This window comes from Triturus cristatus, chromosome 8 (genome assembly GCF_964204655.1).
Source record: "Triturus cristatus chromosome 8, aTriCri1.1, whole genome shotgun sequence".
NCBI classification, from domain to species: domain Eukaryota; kingdom Metazoa; phylum Chordata; class Amphibia; order Caudata; family Salamandridae; genus Triturus; species Triturus cristatus.
Window position 1 is genome coordinate 296,125,473 of NC_140591.1, and position 18,980 is coordinate 296,144,452.

Sequence of the window (18,980 nt, forward strand, 5' to 3'; positions counted from 1 at the left end):
GTGGATCCACGGTCTTCAACTTAAAAGTTTGGGCTGGCTCTCTTTTAAGTGTCCTTCTCAAGCTGCTCCAGACACAGCCTCTGTGTAAAGTGATACTTCTCACAGGAAATATCACTGGGGCTGTCTCTAAACCGGAGAACCGAAAATATGGGCACAATGAAGTGTGAGGTTTACGCACCTGGCTGTCATCCGCTTCCCTGAAGCAGTATTCTGGCATACGTAAAAGGGCAAATCTGATCCAGAAACCTTACTTTAAGCAGTGGGAACTTCAGTACCACCCTTCACTCCTTCACCCTTATTAGCAACTAAATGGCTGTGTTCAAAAAGTACTTATCAAAAGCCCTATGCTAACAAAGTCTTTGATGCTTTAAAGGCTGCATTTCTCCATCTTCTTCACTTCAAAGTTCCTGGATCTCCATCACCCAGCGAAAGGAATACAGGCAATACATTTCCACTGTCTGGGGAAGCTACCTCCATCGTCCTACTTGTGCTATGCTAAATAAGGGTCATCCAAAATGAATCCCAATGGCTTCAGTAATCAGAATTATGTACCAACAGAGTCCTACTACTGCACATGTTCGACATGCACACTTACATACTCTCAACATGCACACAGGTTGTCAGCACGAGTTTCTGGGTATACACAAAACAGCAGAACTTTAGACGAGAGGACAGTAGGGCATTCTCTGACTGACTTAGATAAAATGATCTCAAAACTAGGGGTGGATGGAGTTTCATTCCACAGAACACTGCAGAATTACATTCCAATGTTGTGGAATTGCGAAGGGGCATAGTAGGCACTGCATTGTGCAGTGCATACCCCTTGGTGCCCTTACATAACTGTGTAGGGCACCAAGGCCTATCCACTTCAGTGCATACTTGCGTAAGGACACCAAGGTGTATGCAGTGCAGTACATACCCCTCAGTGCCCTTACATGCTTATGTAAGGGCACCAAGGAGTATCCATTCCAGTGCATCCAACTCAGTGTCATTACATACTTATGTAAGGACACTGAGGGGTGTGCGCTGCACTGTAATGCAGTGCATACTCCTCTTTGCCTTTACATAGTATGTAAGGGCACCAAGGGGTATCCACACCAGTGTATACCCCTCTGTGTCTTTAGTGGTATGCACTGGAGTAGATACACCTCTGTGCCCTTACATACATATGTCAGGGCACCGAGGAGTATGCACTGTTCTTGGAGTGCTCTGCACACCCCTCTGTATCCTTGTATAAGTATGTAAAGCCACTGAGGGGTATGCAGTGGACCAAATAAGAGTTGGGATACCAGCTATACGCAGTCAGGACTCGTTGCAGGAAAACACCTCCGTTTTTTGTGGAAGGGGATATTCCTGTCCCAACTCTCATGGTGTGCATTGCCTACTGTAACTGCCACATTTCTATTGTTTTTGGGCTGCATTCACTGAACCATAAGTAAGCTTTAACTGTTTTTGTGTGAAAATTTATAAACATACATAGGCATTTCTAAAGGGAGATTCCAGTGCTTCAAGGATGTTTGGGGGTGGTGAATGTTATGGTGCTGAGGGGTGGGGGAGAAGAGTGTTTGGCAAGGGTTTGGCTTTCTTAACAGCTTGTACTTTTGCGCTCTCTCATTTTATAATACTTATTATTGATTTTCGATGAAAATAGCAGGGTAAAGCAATCACGCAACCTACTCTTGACTAATAGACAATATTTCTTGAGCTTGACAACAGTAGATACAATTTTTTTTATAAACATTCATCCCTGGTGATAGACCCCAATACTTGCAATTTTCTGCTTTACCCCCCTAGAATTAGAAAAATGCTCTTCAACCTTTGCACAACTGTCTGTGCCTTATGTCTTTTCTCCTATGGAAAGAGCCTTTTCCAGTTACCAGTGTCGAGCAATGTCTCTTTTCGTGCGCTCTCTTTCCCTCATTCTCTCTTTCTCCACTGTTTTATTATGCACAGAGTGTGTGACACCATGAGTGAAGGTCTCCCAGCCACCTTCCTTCACTGCTTCCAGTTTTGTCACAGATTGGGGTGGGGCCAGTTAAGACCCCTGATCCCATCCCACCTTGTGCCACAGTAAAAGGAGCAGGGGTAACTTCAGAAAGATAAATAAACAAACAAGGACTAAGAATAATTGCAGTCTTGGTCAGTGCTGTTGCTAAAGCATCTTAAGGTTTCATTTAATAATTTAAATATGACTATACTGCAAATAATATAGTTATCCCCAGTTATTACCGATTTCTTTCAAATAGCTATGGACAAGGCCCTTTCCTTGCATTCCAAGGAACAAAGAACCATTATCACAGTACCCCATCTGCAGTCCCTTCTGCATTATTTTCTCCTCACTGCTTCAAACAGAGCAGATACTTATTTGACATGCTTTTGTGTCCGCTGTCTGAAGCTTCAAGGGGCCCAGCAAAGACTCCCCATTTAATGCACTAAAGAGTCCTTTGCTACCTCTGAGGGCTTTCCCTCGACCTCCCCCCCCCCCCCAACAGGTTTCACAAGAATTGTGTGCAGGCATTCAGCTTGAATATGCTATCCACTGCACATGTCTGGACTGTGGCCACCCCATCCACTGGGGAATTCATTTAAGTTATTCTAGCTTTCATGCCCCCATACCTTGTTCCCAGCCAGCTCCAAGCCTTGTTTAATAGCCAACAGCCTCTACCCAAAGCTGCCTCAGTCTGCTGCTATCTTCTCCAAATTGCTGTGGAGGTAGTAGGGTATTTTCTCTGGGTGTAAGTTCTGAGTTTTAGTTTTTACTTGCAGTGTGTCCAAGATTAAAGAAGTCTTTGCTGTGTGTTTTCTTCTCCGCTATATTGCACTGTAGTTGTAGCTCACTTTATAGCACATCCAGTCTCCATACGTCTCCAAGCATTTCTCACTACCACTAGCAGGTATCTGCCCTCGAGACAATACACATAAATCCTCAAAGCCACGTGTAGCGGAATTTGGACTACCGTATCGTGCACCAATGCAGGGGGCCTCTGGCGCCCTCCACCAGGCAGGCAAGCTCCAGGTGATTGTCAGAAAGTTTACCACACCCTGATTAAGCCGCGCTTTTCATGGCAAGTTATTTCTCCCAGAATTTTGCAGCACCATTGGTGAGCCAGTGTTAAAGAAAAACCCATTTCTAATGAATAGGGGCTAGATGGGAGCGCCAAACGAGCATTAATGGGTCCAGTGCTCTTACGGTGCTGCTGTGTTTTTCGCTCACGCTTGTGTGTTGAGACTTAGATAAAATACTGATAACTTTGGCAATTTTTTATTAATTTGACAGTCACTTCACCCCTTCAGTTCTGAGCTTCATTCTAAATGTCTGCAGATTGGTCAAGAATGTTCAAAGTGATATAGAGTGAGCTTAAAGTATATTTACCATTTAAAGTCCCATTTGAATTTTTTGCTGTCCACTGCAGTAAACAACTGATAAATAGAAACTAGGTATGAAGCTAGAAACTAGACCATTTATGTAGTTTACTTTAAACCCTTTCAGTAGTTTCCAAGCTATTTACTTTACAAAACAGTTAGTAGATTTTATAACGTTTGTCTGTGTATATTTAGATCCATTAATCCATGAATTAAACTTGAATCCAACGAGCAAAAGTGCAAAATTGTCTAAATTGTATTGCCTGTGTTAATCCTATTGAATACGGGACTGCATTTCTTTTCCACGGATTAGTGCAGATCCAAGCACTTTGATTGACTGGCTGTTAAAAACATTTATTACAGGTACCCATAACCATCTTTACTATCGACCCAAATCGCAGCAGATCTTTATCCCTCCATCTTTCTCTATCCCACATTCTCTGTATATCCATCACGGTCTGTCTTTTTATCTCTCTGCTTCTATCTTCTCTTATCTCCGTTTGTCTCTGAGGCTCACTTTCACTCTTTATCTCTGGCTATCCCAGCTCAATCTCTCTAGCTGTTCAAATATGCATTCCACTGAAACCACATCCCTTACAACCTTTACGATAAGACTGATGCACTATTATGGAGCTGCAGTGCAGCGCCGATCAAAACAGTATGTACTTAATTTGTGATGCATAAATGACAAGACTTGTGAAGTAAATTTGGGTCCTGATTCACAGAGGTTTTGATGTAAGTGTGATTTATTCTTGCAGTACTGAATTTCAAGAGTAAGTCAGGAGCACTCTTGGCTTACTCTGTGGTACGCCAGAAGTATTCTGAGATTAATGGAGGACAATATCATTGTTAATGTGGCCCTTAGTCTTTAAAAGCAGATTGTTATGCGATAATCTGTAACAAAGTAGAATTCAAAATCGTTCTAATTTGTATTCTTTTAATTGAAACTTTTGGATGCATAACCTTTGAGCATCACTATTGAAATAGTGTGGGTTTTTTTTTGGGGGGGGGGATAGAGACGGCATAAAAGCTGATCTTAACATGACATATTTTTCTGTTCCATAGCATGATAAGGAATCGAAAAAAATCGAACCATTCAAAGAGAAACCCAGGAAAAGACATGACCTAGAAAAAGATGTAAAGAAAGAGCACAAAGCAATCAAAAGTAAGTTTACAAACAATTTGGGACATGAAAAGCAATAACATACTTTTGTGGTCAAGCTAGATTGTCTGAAATTTAAAGTTCCAACCTCGAACACATTTTCATGTATGTATTTTGATAACCTCACTTGGGAAACTAAATTATCCTTCACTTGTCTGCCCTCTTTGACTGTGTGTTACCTACCACATGTACATGGTGGACATTGTTTCTAATTGTAGTTTAAGAGAGTACCAAGCTCTGTTTTAGCAGAAACTCTATCTGTAGGTTTTGGACTTATTTTTGATGTTTTTTAATAGTGCCTCACCGAAATCAGTAGGGCTTTCCACCCAAGGTACAGGACAGTACAGATGTAGATTCCTAGATTAATCGCACAGAATCATTCAGATGCTAGGTTCTAGTTATTGTCAGCTAATTTCCATTTAACAGATACCATATTGAGTCATGCCCTGTTCTTATCAAAGTTCAGTGAACACTTTTCCTTAGGATTTCCTACAAGAATGAAAGCTGTTAGTGTGATTCCCGGTATCCCCATTTGCACCAGAAGACTGGAATTCTTGCAGTAGCCTTCCATCTTCTACGTTGGTATTCTTTCCTTGCAAGATTCTATTTCTTTGAATGCTGTGCTCAGTCTGCCATCCTCCGCTCAGAATTTGTTTTTGTAGAGGTCCTCCTGACACCTTCATTATTGTTTCATGAGTGGCATAATGTACTCTTTTTTTTTTTGTTACACATCTTTGAAGTGTTCTGATATTTCAAATTCTACCTGGAAGATGCCATATTTCCCCAGTTTATGGAAGCATTTTTTTTTTACAAGAGTCAATAACTGTTTACTCTTGTATTGCAGGTGGGGTATTCAGGTTTGTCTTTCACAACGGATCCATTACTGGATACTTGATCCATATCCCTTCAGCCTGACAGGTCAGGATATCATCAATCTGGCCGCTGATTCAATACCTCTGTTGGAGCTCCCGCTCAACTTTTAATTGCGTACGGTGTCCGGCGCGTTCCTTCTCACGGCTGGTGCCCCGTGAGCTGTCCGCTCACCATCTTATACTTAATTAAGATAGAGGAGGTCTCCTGCCTCTTTATAAGTCTGATGCTTGTTGCTTTACATCACTAGTGCTACAAAGCACCCTTCAGGTGGGACTTCGAAATAGACCTGCACTGTGCCGCCTGCTTGCCAATGTCCCGAACCACAGCCTGAAAGACAGCCATCTTGCTTGGCTCTCTGCTCCTCCCCAGACTACTTTTAGGTTTTGCCCAGGGTCCAAGAGCTGGTTCCCAAATCACTGCGTACCTTTAGACCACGAGAATGTTTTTCTTCTTAAATTTAAAGGTGAAAGCAAAAGTATGGACTTATTTCAGCATTTGTTTCTGTGAGCTTTCTGCATTATGGTGGCATGTTGTTCTTCAGGATGCCTGACCAAGTCATTTTGTGAAAGTAACATTTTAAGCTTTTTATTGACCTTTACGTAGGACTGTTATGGGGTAGTGACCACATATTCACTTTCTATATTATGAAACTGCAGTTAGAGAAGTGCTGTCACTGAAAGTATAGAGCTCAATCTACATCCTAAAATGTGGAAAATTAAATTTCTTTTATGAAGCTAAACATAGCAAGGCAGTGCAGTTAACTCCTTCAATAAGTAATTCAAGTAATAACCACACTACAGCAAAGCTCAGCTGCTTTCACCTGAGTGAACATCTACGTCTTATTGTCCATGCCCATCCGTCGCCCCCATGGGGAAGAAAAAGCACTGATGCCGCTGTCCAATAAAAGCCTTTCTCAGTTTCCTCAATCCATTTTTCTCTCAACTGTGGTGCAGCTAACGTTTGGTAAGTCAGTTGTGCTCAGTTTTTGAAAGTTAACCTCACTTTTCGCTTTTTGTCCTCTCTCACAAGGCCTCATTTAGTAAGAAACCGTAATGCAACTCACAATACTCACACATTTTATTATCTCTAAGAGGAACTCTTAGTTCCGTTCTGCTTTTTATTGACAGGCCTTCATTACCTTCATTCATCACTCTATTAATAAAATATTTACTAGATTCCTTCAGGCCTTTTCATCTCACTCAGCTGACCAAACCACCAATATCATGTTTGAATTCCCCTTCAACTTTTCTAATCTTTCAACTGTATATTCCAACCTCATGTTTTAAGTTATTGTGCAGTGTTGGAACATGGTGCCACACTATTGGTTCCTGCTCCAGGACTATAAAGTTCTCCATTAGACCTATAAAAGCTCTGCTTCGTGGCTTCCTCAAAGAAACTCTTGCAAACATGATCACGATCTGGATGGAATTGCCATGACTTGGGCCTCTGCAGTAACTAGTTTCGTGTACACCATCATTCACACTATTAGCAGTCTTTCACATTTCAATAGACTTGTCATTATGTGGTCCTTTACAGCCGTGTCACTTGCAGTCTCATCTTGATGGTGAAATCAAGGCTTATACTAGTTTTCCGGGGTGTAGAGGACATTGCCATTGGGTATATTTCTTCCAAATTCTGATATCGTAAGAAGATGGATCTATCTTTGACATCTCTTTTATTTCTACATTAATAACTGTTACATATGGAGTTTAAAATCAAGTATTACAGTAAATACTCTTTGGCTCTGTATTGTGAAACTGTGAATTAGATGTTTTTGTATCCTAAGGAATTGGAAGCTATGGAGGAATCTACCATCATAGTAGGGTCCATCATGCTTGAGATTTTGACTTCCTTGTCCTTACCTTGGGAATTTTAGTGCACTATGAAGAACTGCTTTATCAGTGTGCATATACTGTTGTGGGTAATTGTGCTGACATCAAACGAAGAGAGTTCATGAAAGTTATTTTTACATGTGCAATAGTATGCTTGAACTGCTGAAACTAATGACGACATATGCATGAAAATTGATGCGAATGGCAGTATCTACCTATATCAGCTTCATATGTAATTGGGTTTTAAAACAAGTGGTGGATAATTGTTATGGAGTTGCATGCAGTGAACCTAATAGTATTTTGTTTCCTATGAGAGAAAAAAGTTCAAAATGGCGCTCTTTAGGTGTTAAAGGCTGTTGTACAGCCGAAACGCATCCTGTCCAGAGTGTTTTGATGGAATAAACTGTGGTGATATTCTTCTATCCCAGAGTGCCGTTTCTTTCTCTGAAGGGGAAAGTCAGTGGTGGATTTTGTTAGAGCTAATCCCCTTACGTGCACCACCAGCATTCTGGATGCAAGCTGACCTTATCGCAACCTGTTGGGAATATATATATATATGTGTGTATATATGTATATGTGTGCGTGTATATGTATATATGTGTGTGTGTGTGTGTATGTGTGTGTATATATATATATATATATTCAATGAAAAAACCATAGGTTTCACACATGTTATAGTTAGCGGAAATTTTACTGATAAAAAACCAGTGAAATTCCCCCGTTATAGTTAGCGCAGGCAACTATAACTCACGCGACCGCAATCCTCTGCTGATGCTAATACTGTATTTAGACACTTATTTGCCCATGTCTTCTTCCATACATTTTTAGCTATACATATATTACAAATATTTTTTTTTCATAAAGACACATATGTCATCAGCAGAAGATTGCAGTCGCGTGAGTTATAGTTGCCTGCGCTAACTATAACGGGGGAATTTCACTGGTTTTTTATCAGTAAAATTTCCGCTAACTATAACATGTGTGAAACCTATGGTTTTTTCATTGAATTAGCAAGGTTTTTTAAATGCTAATTCCTAACTATAACGTGTGTGAAACCTATAGTTTTTTCAGTGAATTAGTACGGTTTTTTAAATGCTAAGTTTTTTTCCCTTATAATAAGCCCTGTACATTTGGTGGCCTTCGGCCACCAAAAGCACAGGGGGTGGGGTAAGTGTGGATAGTGTTTTTTTTATTTTTATTTTTTTACCGTACGCTTACGGTAAGCGTACGGTAAGCGTACCCCGCGAAATTGCCGAAAAAAAAATAAAACCGTTTTTGCACTTGGGGGATGTTTGTGGACTCCCTCAACATGACTATGTGGGAGGGAGTTGTCAAAACAGCCCCTTTACATGTTTTTGGGCTTGATATTTTAAAAATCACTCTCAGTGCGAGAGACAAAATGGCGGCCGCCGCTTCCTGGTTTCGGCCGATTCGAATGTTTACTAAGATCTAAGAGCCAATCAGAATCGCGCTCGCGCACGCCACCGTACGCTTACCGTAAGCGTACGGTAAGCGTACCGTAAGCTGGCTCAGATATATATATTGATTTAAAGGCTATTTTCTCAGAATCTACTGAACAGATTTACACCAAACCTACAAAAGGCACTTCCTTGACCTAGGGACTACCTCTCTGCCAAATTTTGAGTAATTCTGTTCAGCCGTTCGGGCTGTAGCTCGTTCTAAAGGTCCTATGGAAAAATGCATGGGAAAAACGCGTTTTGGGACCCCCCTTTTATCTCAGCCCCCGCTTGACGGATCCCCCCGAGACTTTCAGGGTAGGAGCGGAGCGTAGCGCCCCACCTATTTTGAAAAATTTGCGAGGATTCGTCGACCGGCGCCAAAGTTATTCAAAATAGAATGTTGAGGTTTTCCTATGGAAACGTGGTCCTAACTATAACTACCTACTGGCTATCGCCAGTAGGTAATATATATATATATATATATATATATATATATATATATATATATATATATATATAATTAGAACAAGGAGATGTCGCACTCCAGTAATATCGTTTTCGGAGGTTTTTGTTCATGGTTAGGGAAGTCTGTTCACCATTTCTAATTTATTCTACTTTCCCATTTGCCCATTATGAGGCATTGTGGGATATGTAGTTTCAAAAACAGTTTACACCAATATTGTTACAGATATTTACAGTGTTTTAATTCCATTGTTTTATATATTGTTCATTACTATATTGTCCTCTTATTCCGCACACATCTGGTTTATTTAAGTATAAGGATTTTTCGGTGGTTCTCCTCAATACTCATATCAAGTCTTAGTGACTGACTATATTGTTAATTTCCCACAGTATGGTATTCGTATGGTCCTGATGTGGAGAAGGCGGTTGTTCCAGGACTTTACTGCGAGGTGGGTGAAGGAGCGGTCTCCTGCTCTTCTGCGTTTGTGGAGGACTTTAGCCAGAGAGAGGCAGAGCGAAGGTGTCTGGTGGGTTGATGGAAGTGGTGGCGGTGGTTGAGATAGGAGTGTCCGGTGTTGTGCAGTGTTTTGAATGTGTTTGTGAGGAGCTTGAACTGCTAGCGTTTCATGACGGGAACCAGTGCAGCTACCTTAGGTGGGGAGTAATATGGGTACTTGGGGAAGGGTCAGGATTATTCTGGCGATGGAATGGTGGATGGTTTGGAGTCTATGATTTCCTCGTCAGCCCCAACTCCCTTCCTGAAGTGTGTAAAGACATCTTCCTTGTGATCTGTGACTGAATCAAAGAGCAAGTGTAAAAGGAGGGTTCCTTCCTCCAGTGTGTCTCACCCTGCTCACAGGAATGCAGCAGCACACATCTGTCTGGGGGGATTCCTCTAACTCCTCTTGTCTCCACTGGGTGAGCCTGGGTGTCCCAAAATGGAACGCAGGGTCTTCTATGTAATATACCAGTACAGGCCCACTTACTCAGTGTATGTTCACAGCACACTTATTCCCCAGCACTGTTATCTCCATGCATTGTACAATTACAAGTACATATACATTCAGCATACAGATTCAGTCTGCGCACTCTGATCAGCACTGAAGCTTTTCTATCTTGCACCACGATGTGCTATTTACAAACATTCTCTGCCAGCACACACACACACTCGCTGTGTGCGCTGCACAGCATTTCGTCCTTCATGTATTGTACTTCACACAAGCACACATATACCCAGCACTCGCCTCCATTATGTATGTGCTGTACTGCATCTCTCATGTAATGTATCATCAGAAGGCATACATATATATTTTTTTAAATTATTTTATTTATGAAATTTACAAACCGCACAAAAAAAATCAAATGAAATCCAAAATCACTAACAAATAATAAAAGCACCGGTCACATACGTAATAAACCACCAAGCGTTACATAACAATATTATAAGGAGGCATTGAGCAGTGGGATACAGTTCGCAACACAAAGTAAGATATCCCACCTCAGCCTGGATTATAACAGTTGAACAATCAAGTAATCACCTATACATAACAAAAATTTGTCGATCATTCTGTAAAAGTTGAAATATAAATACATGCTGGGCAATCGCATACATTTAAACATTATTCATCCTGATCCACAGTATCTTCCTGACGTGATTCTAGGTATTGTGCAAAGAGACCCTAAAAGCTCAATGTTCGGGTAGACGGTGGAAGCAGTTCATTGTAAATGTCAGATTGTGTATTACAATACACCATATCTCTTTCCCACTCAATCACTGTAGGTACAGGCCCTCCCATCCATCTCATTGCCAGTCTACACTTAGCCAGAAGCAGACCCATGGCAACCAATTTACATATTTTTTTGGGCGAAGGTTTTGTATATCCCAGCAGAGCTATTAATGGGTCAGGAGCAAGAGTTAGGCCTACAATCTCATTCAACATTACAAAGATGTGGTTCCAAAAATCAGCTACCAGAAGGCATTACCATGCCAGATGGTAGAAGCCTGCGTCTGCCATTTAGAGACATTTTACGAGTGACCTCACAACAATAAAACCAGATATCGTCCGATAGTTGCCTCCCAATGTCAGCATGCCAGGCTAATCGAGCCTTCGAGTATGGAGAAACCTTTGTCTGTAAGGCCGAGGCGTATAGTTTAGAAAATAATTTAATGGAAGATTGTGAACGTAGTAGGATGGACAGTGGAGGCGTATCCATGGGCTCAGCTAGCTCGTCTCCCAGTACCGCCCGAAGTGCATGCTTAGTTTTAAAGAAGTGAAATTGCGTTAACGCAGAGGGTATTTCCCTGTCACCAACTACATCATTCCAGGAGACCATTCTGCCGTTTTTAAAAAGATCACCCATCTCGAACAAACCCAAACTATGCAGTGATCGAAGCGTACCCCACTCTGAACTAAGGGCAAACCATTGACACCACTCAATACGCATGTGAGGTGCATACAACTATGCTCCAACAAACATCCCTAGAAGAATATGCCAAGCATGCACCCCTGAGTTCACCGAGTCAACAACCCCGCAACGTCTAATCGACGCCTTAGTCATGAACCAGGGTAATGGTTCTGGTGTGGCTGCTACTTCTTCAATGTGGAGGTGAGGAACATTCTGCGGACCGTGAATCCAACTATGAGCATGCAAAGCCTGCGCAACTCAGTAATAAAGTTCTAGATCTGGGGCACCCAACCCGCCCGCAGTACATGGTAACATAAGAGTGTCTTGCGCAATCCAAGGCATCTTACCGGCCCATGCTAGTTTGGTCATCAGCATACGTACCTCCTTAAACATGTGGCGAGGCACCACTATAGGGATATTTACGAAGAGAAAGCAAGGTAGCACCACCATCTTCATCAATGAGACTCTCCCTACCAGTGAGAGCGCCAGGCGAATCCAACGATCAATATCATCACGTAGCTTGGCTATTGCTCTTCCGTAATTAGCATGGATCACTAAATCTGCATCCGAATGGACCTGGATGCCCAGGTAGCGGACAAGGTCCGAAGTCCACTGAAGAGGGAAATCCAGCTGTGCGGGAGTCGTGCTGGGCGTCAGCGGGAAGATCAAGGATTTTTTCCTAATATATTTTCAATTCCGACAGACCACCTTATCGCAGTACCTCGTGAATAACAGGGAACAGATGACGTTCCAGGGTTCTAATATACAATAGCATATCGCCCTCGTAGGCCGACACTATTAAATTATAGTTAGGGAAGCGCAGGCCCCAATGTCCGTGTTATTCACGCAATGCTCTCAGCAAGGGCTCAGCAACTAAAACATATAACAATGTGGACAGAGTGCACCCCTGTCGAGTGCTCCACGAAATCAGAATAGGATCAGAAACCACATCACCAGCATGGACCCGAGCAACTGGACAGTTATAGAGTACCGCCACCAACTGCAAAAATATCTCGCCGACACCCAAACGGCGAAATACAGCATAGAGAAAAGGCCATTCAATGGAATCAAAGGCCTTCTCAGCGTCTAAAAAGACTGCTGCCGCCTGGACTTCCGGTCATATATGCTTGAGTGCCCCAAACACCGTTCGGAGATTATGCGAGAGCGTACGGCCCAGGATAAACCCAGCCTGCTCAGGGCCTATCAACTGAGGGAGAAGGGGAGACAGCCGATTAGCAAGAATTTTGGCAAAGATTTTTGTATCTACGTTCAGCAGGGATAGCGGGTGGTAAGAGGAGCATTTTGGGGGATCTTTGTCTGGTTTTAATAAAGTGACAATCAGGGCCTCCCGCATAATTGGCGGCATGATACCGTCCGCACCCCTCTCCTGAAACAAGGTGGCCAGATGAGGAAGCAATAGGTCGCTAAAGGCTTTGAAAAATCATTGAGTTCAGTGCTAACTGTATTTCTTCGAGTTCTATGGGGCGCATTAAAAACTCACGGTGCCAGTTTTGTAACCAGGGTAACTCCAATGTACTCCAGATATTGCAATATATCCTCATCGCTAGGGGAGACTTTAGAGCTATATAACTCTTGATAATAATTCCGAAACTGATTAGCAATATGTCGGATCTGTCCAAACCGAGCCCTCGGCGTCTGACAAAGTGGTCACGCCACTAGACTCCAATCTACGCCTAGCCATTGCCGCAAGAACAGAGCCCGGTGTAATTGCCCATATGCTTGGCCTCGCTGTCTGCTTCGGAGTTAAATTCGGCTATCGTGGATTGTAGGAGATCAAGCATTTGGGGAGTGGACCCCCGTGCCAGTTCCTCCTCTAAGGCAGCTATCCGGACTTCTAAAAATGATAGCCTATCTCTTATAAAGCGAAGGACCCCTGCGTGTTTACTGATAGCTATGAATTTGAATTTAAAATTACTTGTAAAGCGCACGTATACCAGCGGTTTCTTGGCGCTATGGTTAACAGGGTCCCGGGCTAGAAGACTGGGGGGGGGGGGGCTGCTGACGTATTATTCAAAGGACTTCCTGAACAGGAATGTCTTGAGGTGCTTGCGGAATTGCGGGTACAGAGTGATCGAGCGAAGTTCATAGGGGAGGGAGTTCCAGAGGGTCGGGGCAAGGGTGGCAAATTTTGAACCTCCCCACTTCTTTCTCCGATAGCGTGGGATGGAGAGGAGGGACTGGGAGGACGAGCGTAGTTCCCTGGTGGGAACGTAAGGAATGATCTCGGACGAGATGAATGCTGGTGTCAGGCCAAGCCGGGCCAAATAAGTGATGGAGGCGAGCTTAAATTGAACCCTAGCTTGCACCGGGAGCCAGTGTAGGGATTTCAGAAGAGGGGTAGAGTGATGAAATTTGGGCAGTTTGAAGGCCAGGCCGGCCGCCTGGTTTTGTATCTGTTGTAGGCGTCGCAGGCTATATGCGGGGATGCCAGCATATAGGGCGTTGCCGTAGTCCAGGCGGGACACCACCATGGCCAAAATAATAAGCTTGAGGGCAGAGAAAGTGAAGAAACGGGACACCCTACGTATGGTGCTCAGTGCAAGGAAGGAAGAGGATACCACAGAGCTGACCTGGGAGTGAAGGGTGAGTTGAGAATTGATTTTTATGCCTAATGTTTTGACAGAGGGAGAGGGTACAGGAGAAGGGCCAAGGGAAGGGGGCCAGAAAAGCGGAGACCAGGGGCTGGATGAGCCACCCGTCAATACCAGCTCGGTCTTGTCGGGGTTGAGTTTGAGATGATTGTGGCTCATCCAGTCCCTGATATGGAGCATGACAGATTGAAAATTGAGAACAGAAGAGGGGGAAGAGGAAAGATTAAAAACAAGCTGGAGGTCATCCGCGTAATTGAATACGGCGACCTCCATCTGTTGGAGGGAAAAGATAGAGGGGCGACATACAAATTGAACAAAAGGGGGGAAAGGGAAGAACCTTGGGGGACCCCGCACTGAACTTTCCGGACGTCCGCTGTAAAGTCACCCAGGCGGACAGCCTGGGTGCGGTCCCTCAGGAAGGAGGAGAGCCAGACCAGAGCGCTCCCCCCGACCCCTGCCGCCCTGACACGGGAAAGCAAGATGGTATGGTCCACCGTATCAAAGGCGGCAGAGAGATCGAGGAGCACTAGGGCCTGGCGCTGATTGGTGTCCATACCCTCCCTGAGGTTGTCCAGGACCGAGATAACAACTGACTCCGTGGAGTGTGCGGGGCGGAAGCCGGCCTGACGGGGAGCAAGAGCTCCATGTGTCTCCACAAAGGAGCTCAGGGCGCAGGTGACATGGTGCTCGAGCACCTTAGCCAGGAATGGCAAGAGGGAGATGGGGCGGAAATTTGCAGGGACAGAAGGGTCTGCCCCGGGTTTTTTCAAAATAGGCACAATAACCGCAGACTTCAAGGGTTTAGGAACTACACCTTGAGCGAGAGAGCTATTGAGGAGATGCAGTGGAGGGTCTGGGCAGGTAACAAAGATATGGCGGAGAATGTGGGCAGGACAGAGGTCAAGCGGGGATCCAGATTTAACCAAGGGAACTAGGGAGGTCAGAGAATCCCTAGTGATGGGGGGGAAGGAGATGAGTTCACCCTTGGGAGGGGGACATTGGGGATCGACAAAGGAGGGAGAAGGGGGGGGAATGTTGGCCTTAATGGTAGCGATTTTTTGAATGAAGTAGTTATTTAGGGAGTGGCAGAGTTCTTCGGACGGTGCAGGCTTGAGGGTGGTTCTGTCCGAGAACGCCAGGTTGTGGATGATCGTAAATATCTCCCTGGACTGGTTTTCCGCGTCTAGGATTTTGGAGGAGAAATATTAACTTTTAGCCTCCAGGATGTCTTTTTTATACTGGGCAAGGATGGTAATATACTCCAGTTTAAGGGTAGGGCAATAGTTTCTCCTCCAGGCCCGTTCCGCGCGGCGTACTTTTAGTTTGGTGGACTTAAGCTCTTCATTGAACCACCTGTTTGCCTCCTTCTCACGCTTGGAGGAAATGCGCTTGAGCGGGGCGACGGAATCACGGCCGAAGGAGAGCCACTGGTCTATGGCCTCAACCTGAGAAATACTGGAAAGACTCTGCAGGGAGGGGAGGGAGGAGGTAAGAAGGGAGGAGAGATTTTCTGGATTGACTCGGCCCCATGATCGGACCCAGGTGTTTTTAGGGCGGGGGGCCTTAGCTTGGGAAAGGATAGGAAGAGAGAATGAAATCAGGTGGTGGTCAGACCAGGAGCAGGGCGAGATGGAGAGAGATTCCACAGGGCAGTTCAGGGACCAGATCTGGTCCAGCGTTTGACCTTTGGTGTGGGTGGAGGAGTGAACGTAGGATGTGAAGTTGAGGGATTGGAGGGTGTCGGATAATTCCTTAGAGGAAGGACATTCCGCGGGGTCAGAGGGCCAGAAATTAAAATCGCCAAGAAGCAGAATAGAGGAATTATTAACAGTAATAGTGGCTAAAACATCCAAGAAGTGAGAGAGAAACTGTAGAGGGGATTGAGGGGGGCGGTAAATGAGAAAACAGGTCAGAGGGGGAGAGGTGGAAGTGGTGCGGATCACCAGATATTCGGTGGTAGCGATCTCAGGCAGGGATAGGATTTGAAAGGGAAGATCGGTACGTGCGAGGACAGCCACACCGCCCCCTGCTCTGCCAGTAGGGCGGTCAGCCCTAAGGGCATAGTAAGTGGACGGTAAGGTGGATAATAGGGCGGGGAGGGAGTCCTCGCAGAACCAGGTCTCCGTTAAGAAAAGAAAATCCGGGGCATGAAGATCCAGCAGGACCGAGAGTTCATGCGCGTGAGCGACTGCAGACCGGGTGTTGAGATAAAACCCCGTAAGAGCTTTGGGGGCTGCAGGAAGAGCAATGCTGCCAGGCGGGAAAGAAGGGCCGACTGTGGGGAGGAGGAGGCGGGGGAGAGGCCAAGGGAGGAAATACGAGAAAGAATAGAGGCTGTAATAGGCCAGTGTCCCTGGTGACTGCGTAGTTGGTCCGGGGTATAGGTGATAAACGGGGCAGAGTGGTGTGCCCCTCGCCCCGGACAGTCGCGGACGGGCGCAGACGGGCTTGCCTTTAGCGCGCCTTCGGCGCGCAGACGGCGCGCCCGCTGCGCACGTCCGCTGCGCGTTCTGGGGATACACATTTAAGTAGTGGGCCGTTGGGGCGGGAGGGGGGCGTGGCCAAGAAGTGGGCGTGGCCGGCGGCGATGGAAGCCGGTAGAGGGTGTCACGTGACAGCGCTAGGGCCGCTGCGCGTCGCCCCAATGCTGGAGTGCAAGAATCAACACACACAGTAAAAATACAAGTTTTAAAGCATCAAAGTAGCAGCTCCCGGCTTTGCGCCTCAGGAGGCAGGTAACCAAACGAGCGCTCGTAAGTCAGCGCTATAAGTAGGGCGGGAGGGGGGCGTGGCCAAGAAGTGGGCGTGGCCGGCGGCGATGGAAGCCGGTAGAGGGTGTCACGTGACAGCGCTAGGGCCGCTGCACGTCGCCCCAATGCTGGAGTGCAAGAATCAACACACACAGTAAAAATACAAGTTTTAAAGCATCAAAGTAGCAGCTCCCGGCTTTGCGCCTCAGGAGGCAGGTAACCAAACGAGCGCTCGTAAGTCAGCGCTATAAGTAGGGCGGGAAGGGGGCGTGGCCAAGAAGTGGGCGTGGCCGGCGGCGATGGAAGCCGGTAGAGGGTGTCACGTGACAGCGCTAGGGCCGCTGCACGTCGCCCCAATGCTGGAGTGCAAGAATCAACACACACAGTAAAAATACAAGTTTTAAAGCATCAAAGTAGCAGCTCCCGGCTTTGCGCCTCAGGAGGCAGGTAACCTGCCTCCTGATGTAAGCCATGAATGATTCCCAAATCGTGGTGAAAGATCCTACCGTGCCAATATTGATCGCAAAGTACTCCTCTATTGTATCTTTCAATTCCGATTTAAAAACAGTGTCTAGTAGCGAATAAGGCGGGAACTGCCATAAGAAGGGAGCGGGACCTCGCTGGGGTATCGCGAGAGGGAAAAGTGAATGATCGGACAGCGTCCGAGCTAGCACTGCGCAGTCCTGAACCCTAGGTATTAACGCTTGTGAAATGAACCAGTAGTCTATACGTGTGTGTATGTCATAATGTGCCGAATAATGGGTAAAACCTCCCCTAGCACTAGAGCGAGCTCTCCACACGTCAACCACCTGCAGTTGTAAAGAGATATCAACGACTGTTCTGGCAGCCGCCGAAGTGGCCCTCATCGGACCACCAGAGTGGTCAAGCATCGGGTCTAAAACACAATTGAAGTCCCCACCCCACAGCACCGGAAGAGAAGAGTGGGATTTAATAGTCTGGAAAAGGGATTGGAAGAACTGCGGATCATCATAATTCGGGCCATAGGAGTTTACTAAAAGTAGGTCCGCAGTGTTATTATAGCAGCGGGTTATGACATATCAACCAAAAGGGCCTGTCTTGCAGCAATCTATGTGAAGCTTCGCCTTAGGATTAACCCACGTCAGTACACCCCTAGCATGTGAGGTAAATCCAGCAGCATGGAAAACCCCCAGCAGACAGCCATCCGTCAACAGACTACAGTTCGGGTGTAGGTGCGTCTCCTGCAGTAAAGCTATGTCAACCTTTTTCCTTTTCGAATAGGCCAGTATCTTGCGTACCTTTCTGTGATCATTAAGACCTGTCAGGAGATTCAATCGCTTCCTCTGATCATGCTATTTTATGAGTCTCGTATAGAGTGAGCCAGTGTTTGCACAGTACCCGCCCCCTGTTGGCCCAACAATCACCTCCTTCAAATAGTAAAAACGACATGTGACCTGCAAAAGAAGATTGACATAATGAATAAAATAAATAAAAAAGTGTCACCCCACACCCACGCCATGCATCGCCAACTTTGGATGAACGAATAAGAACACATCCCATCGCAAAAAATGTACACCATCATCATACAACAAATATCCACAAACCCCAATATCGCATCAACGACAGCGGGCAACGCTTTGGGGCAGATGTTACCCAGCGATTCAAACTACTACCGCCTCTGCCAAACCACCATAAAACATATATTAAAGCTTAATTTATAAAGTAAATCACTCTGAGGAAACCATAATCAAATCGCACTTTTGGTATATTCTCTTCTCCAAGAATTTCCTGCTTAAACAAGGGCATTGCTATTTGAGGACACCCACCACTGGTCATAAGGTCCACTATATAGATCCAGAGCAACAGGGCAGCTCATTTCTATTTATAATAGCAGAATCAAGATGTTCGCCCACCAATAGCCTCCACCTAGTCATTCTCATCAAGAGTGTTTGGCGTGGATTCACCTCCAGCCCCATCGTCTCGTTCCCTCCTGTGCTTTCTAGCCGTCTCCCAGGATTTGTTAGCTTTTTGCAGCGATTGTGGGTCCAAGAAAATTCGAGGTTTTCCATCAAATAGAACTT

General features: G+C 45.2%; 1 protein-coding gene across 1 annotated transcript in view; it reads left to right on the plus strand.

The window, feature by feature from the left end:
• The window catches only part of MPHOSPH8 (M-phase phosphoprotein 8), a 209,300-nt gene that overhangs the window by 57,018 nt on the left and 133,302 nt on the right, over positions 1-18,980 (plus strand). The window contains exon 4 of the mRNA XM_085621552.1: positions 4,429-4,528. Within this exon, the coding sequence (XP_085477678.1) occupies positions 4,429-4,528 (100 nt within the window). The remainder of the gene's footprint in view (positions 1-4,428; positions 4,529-18,980) is intronic.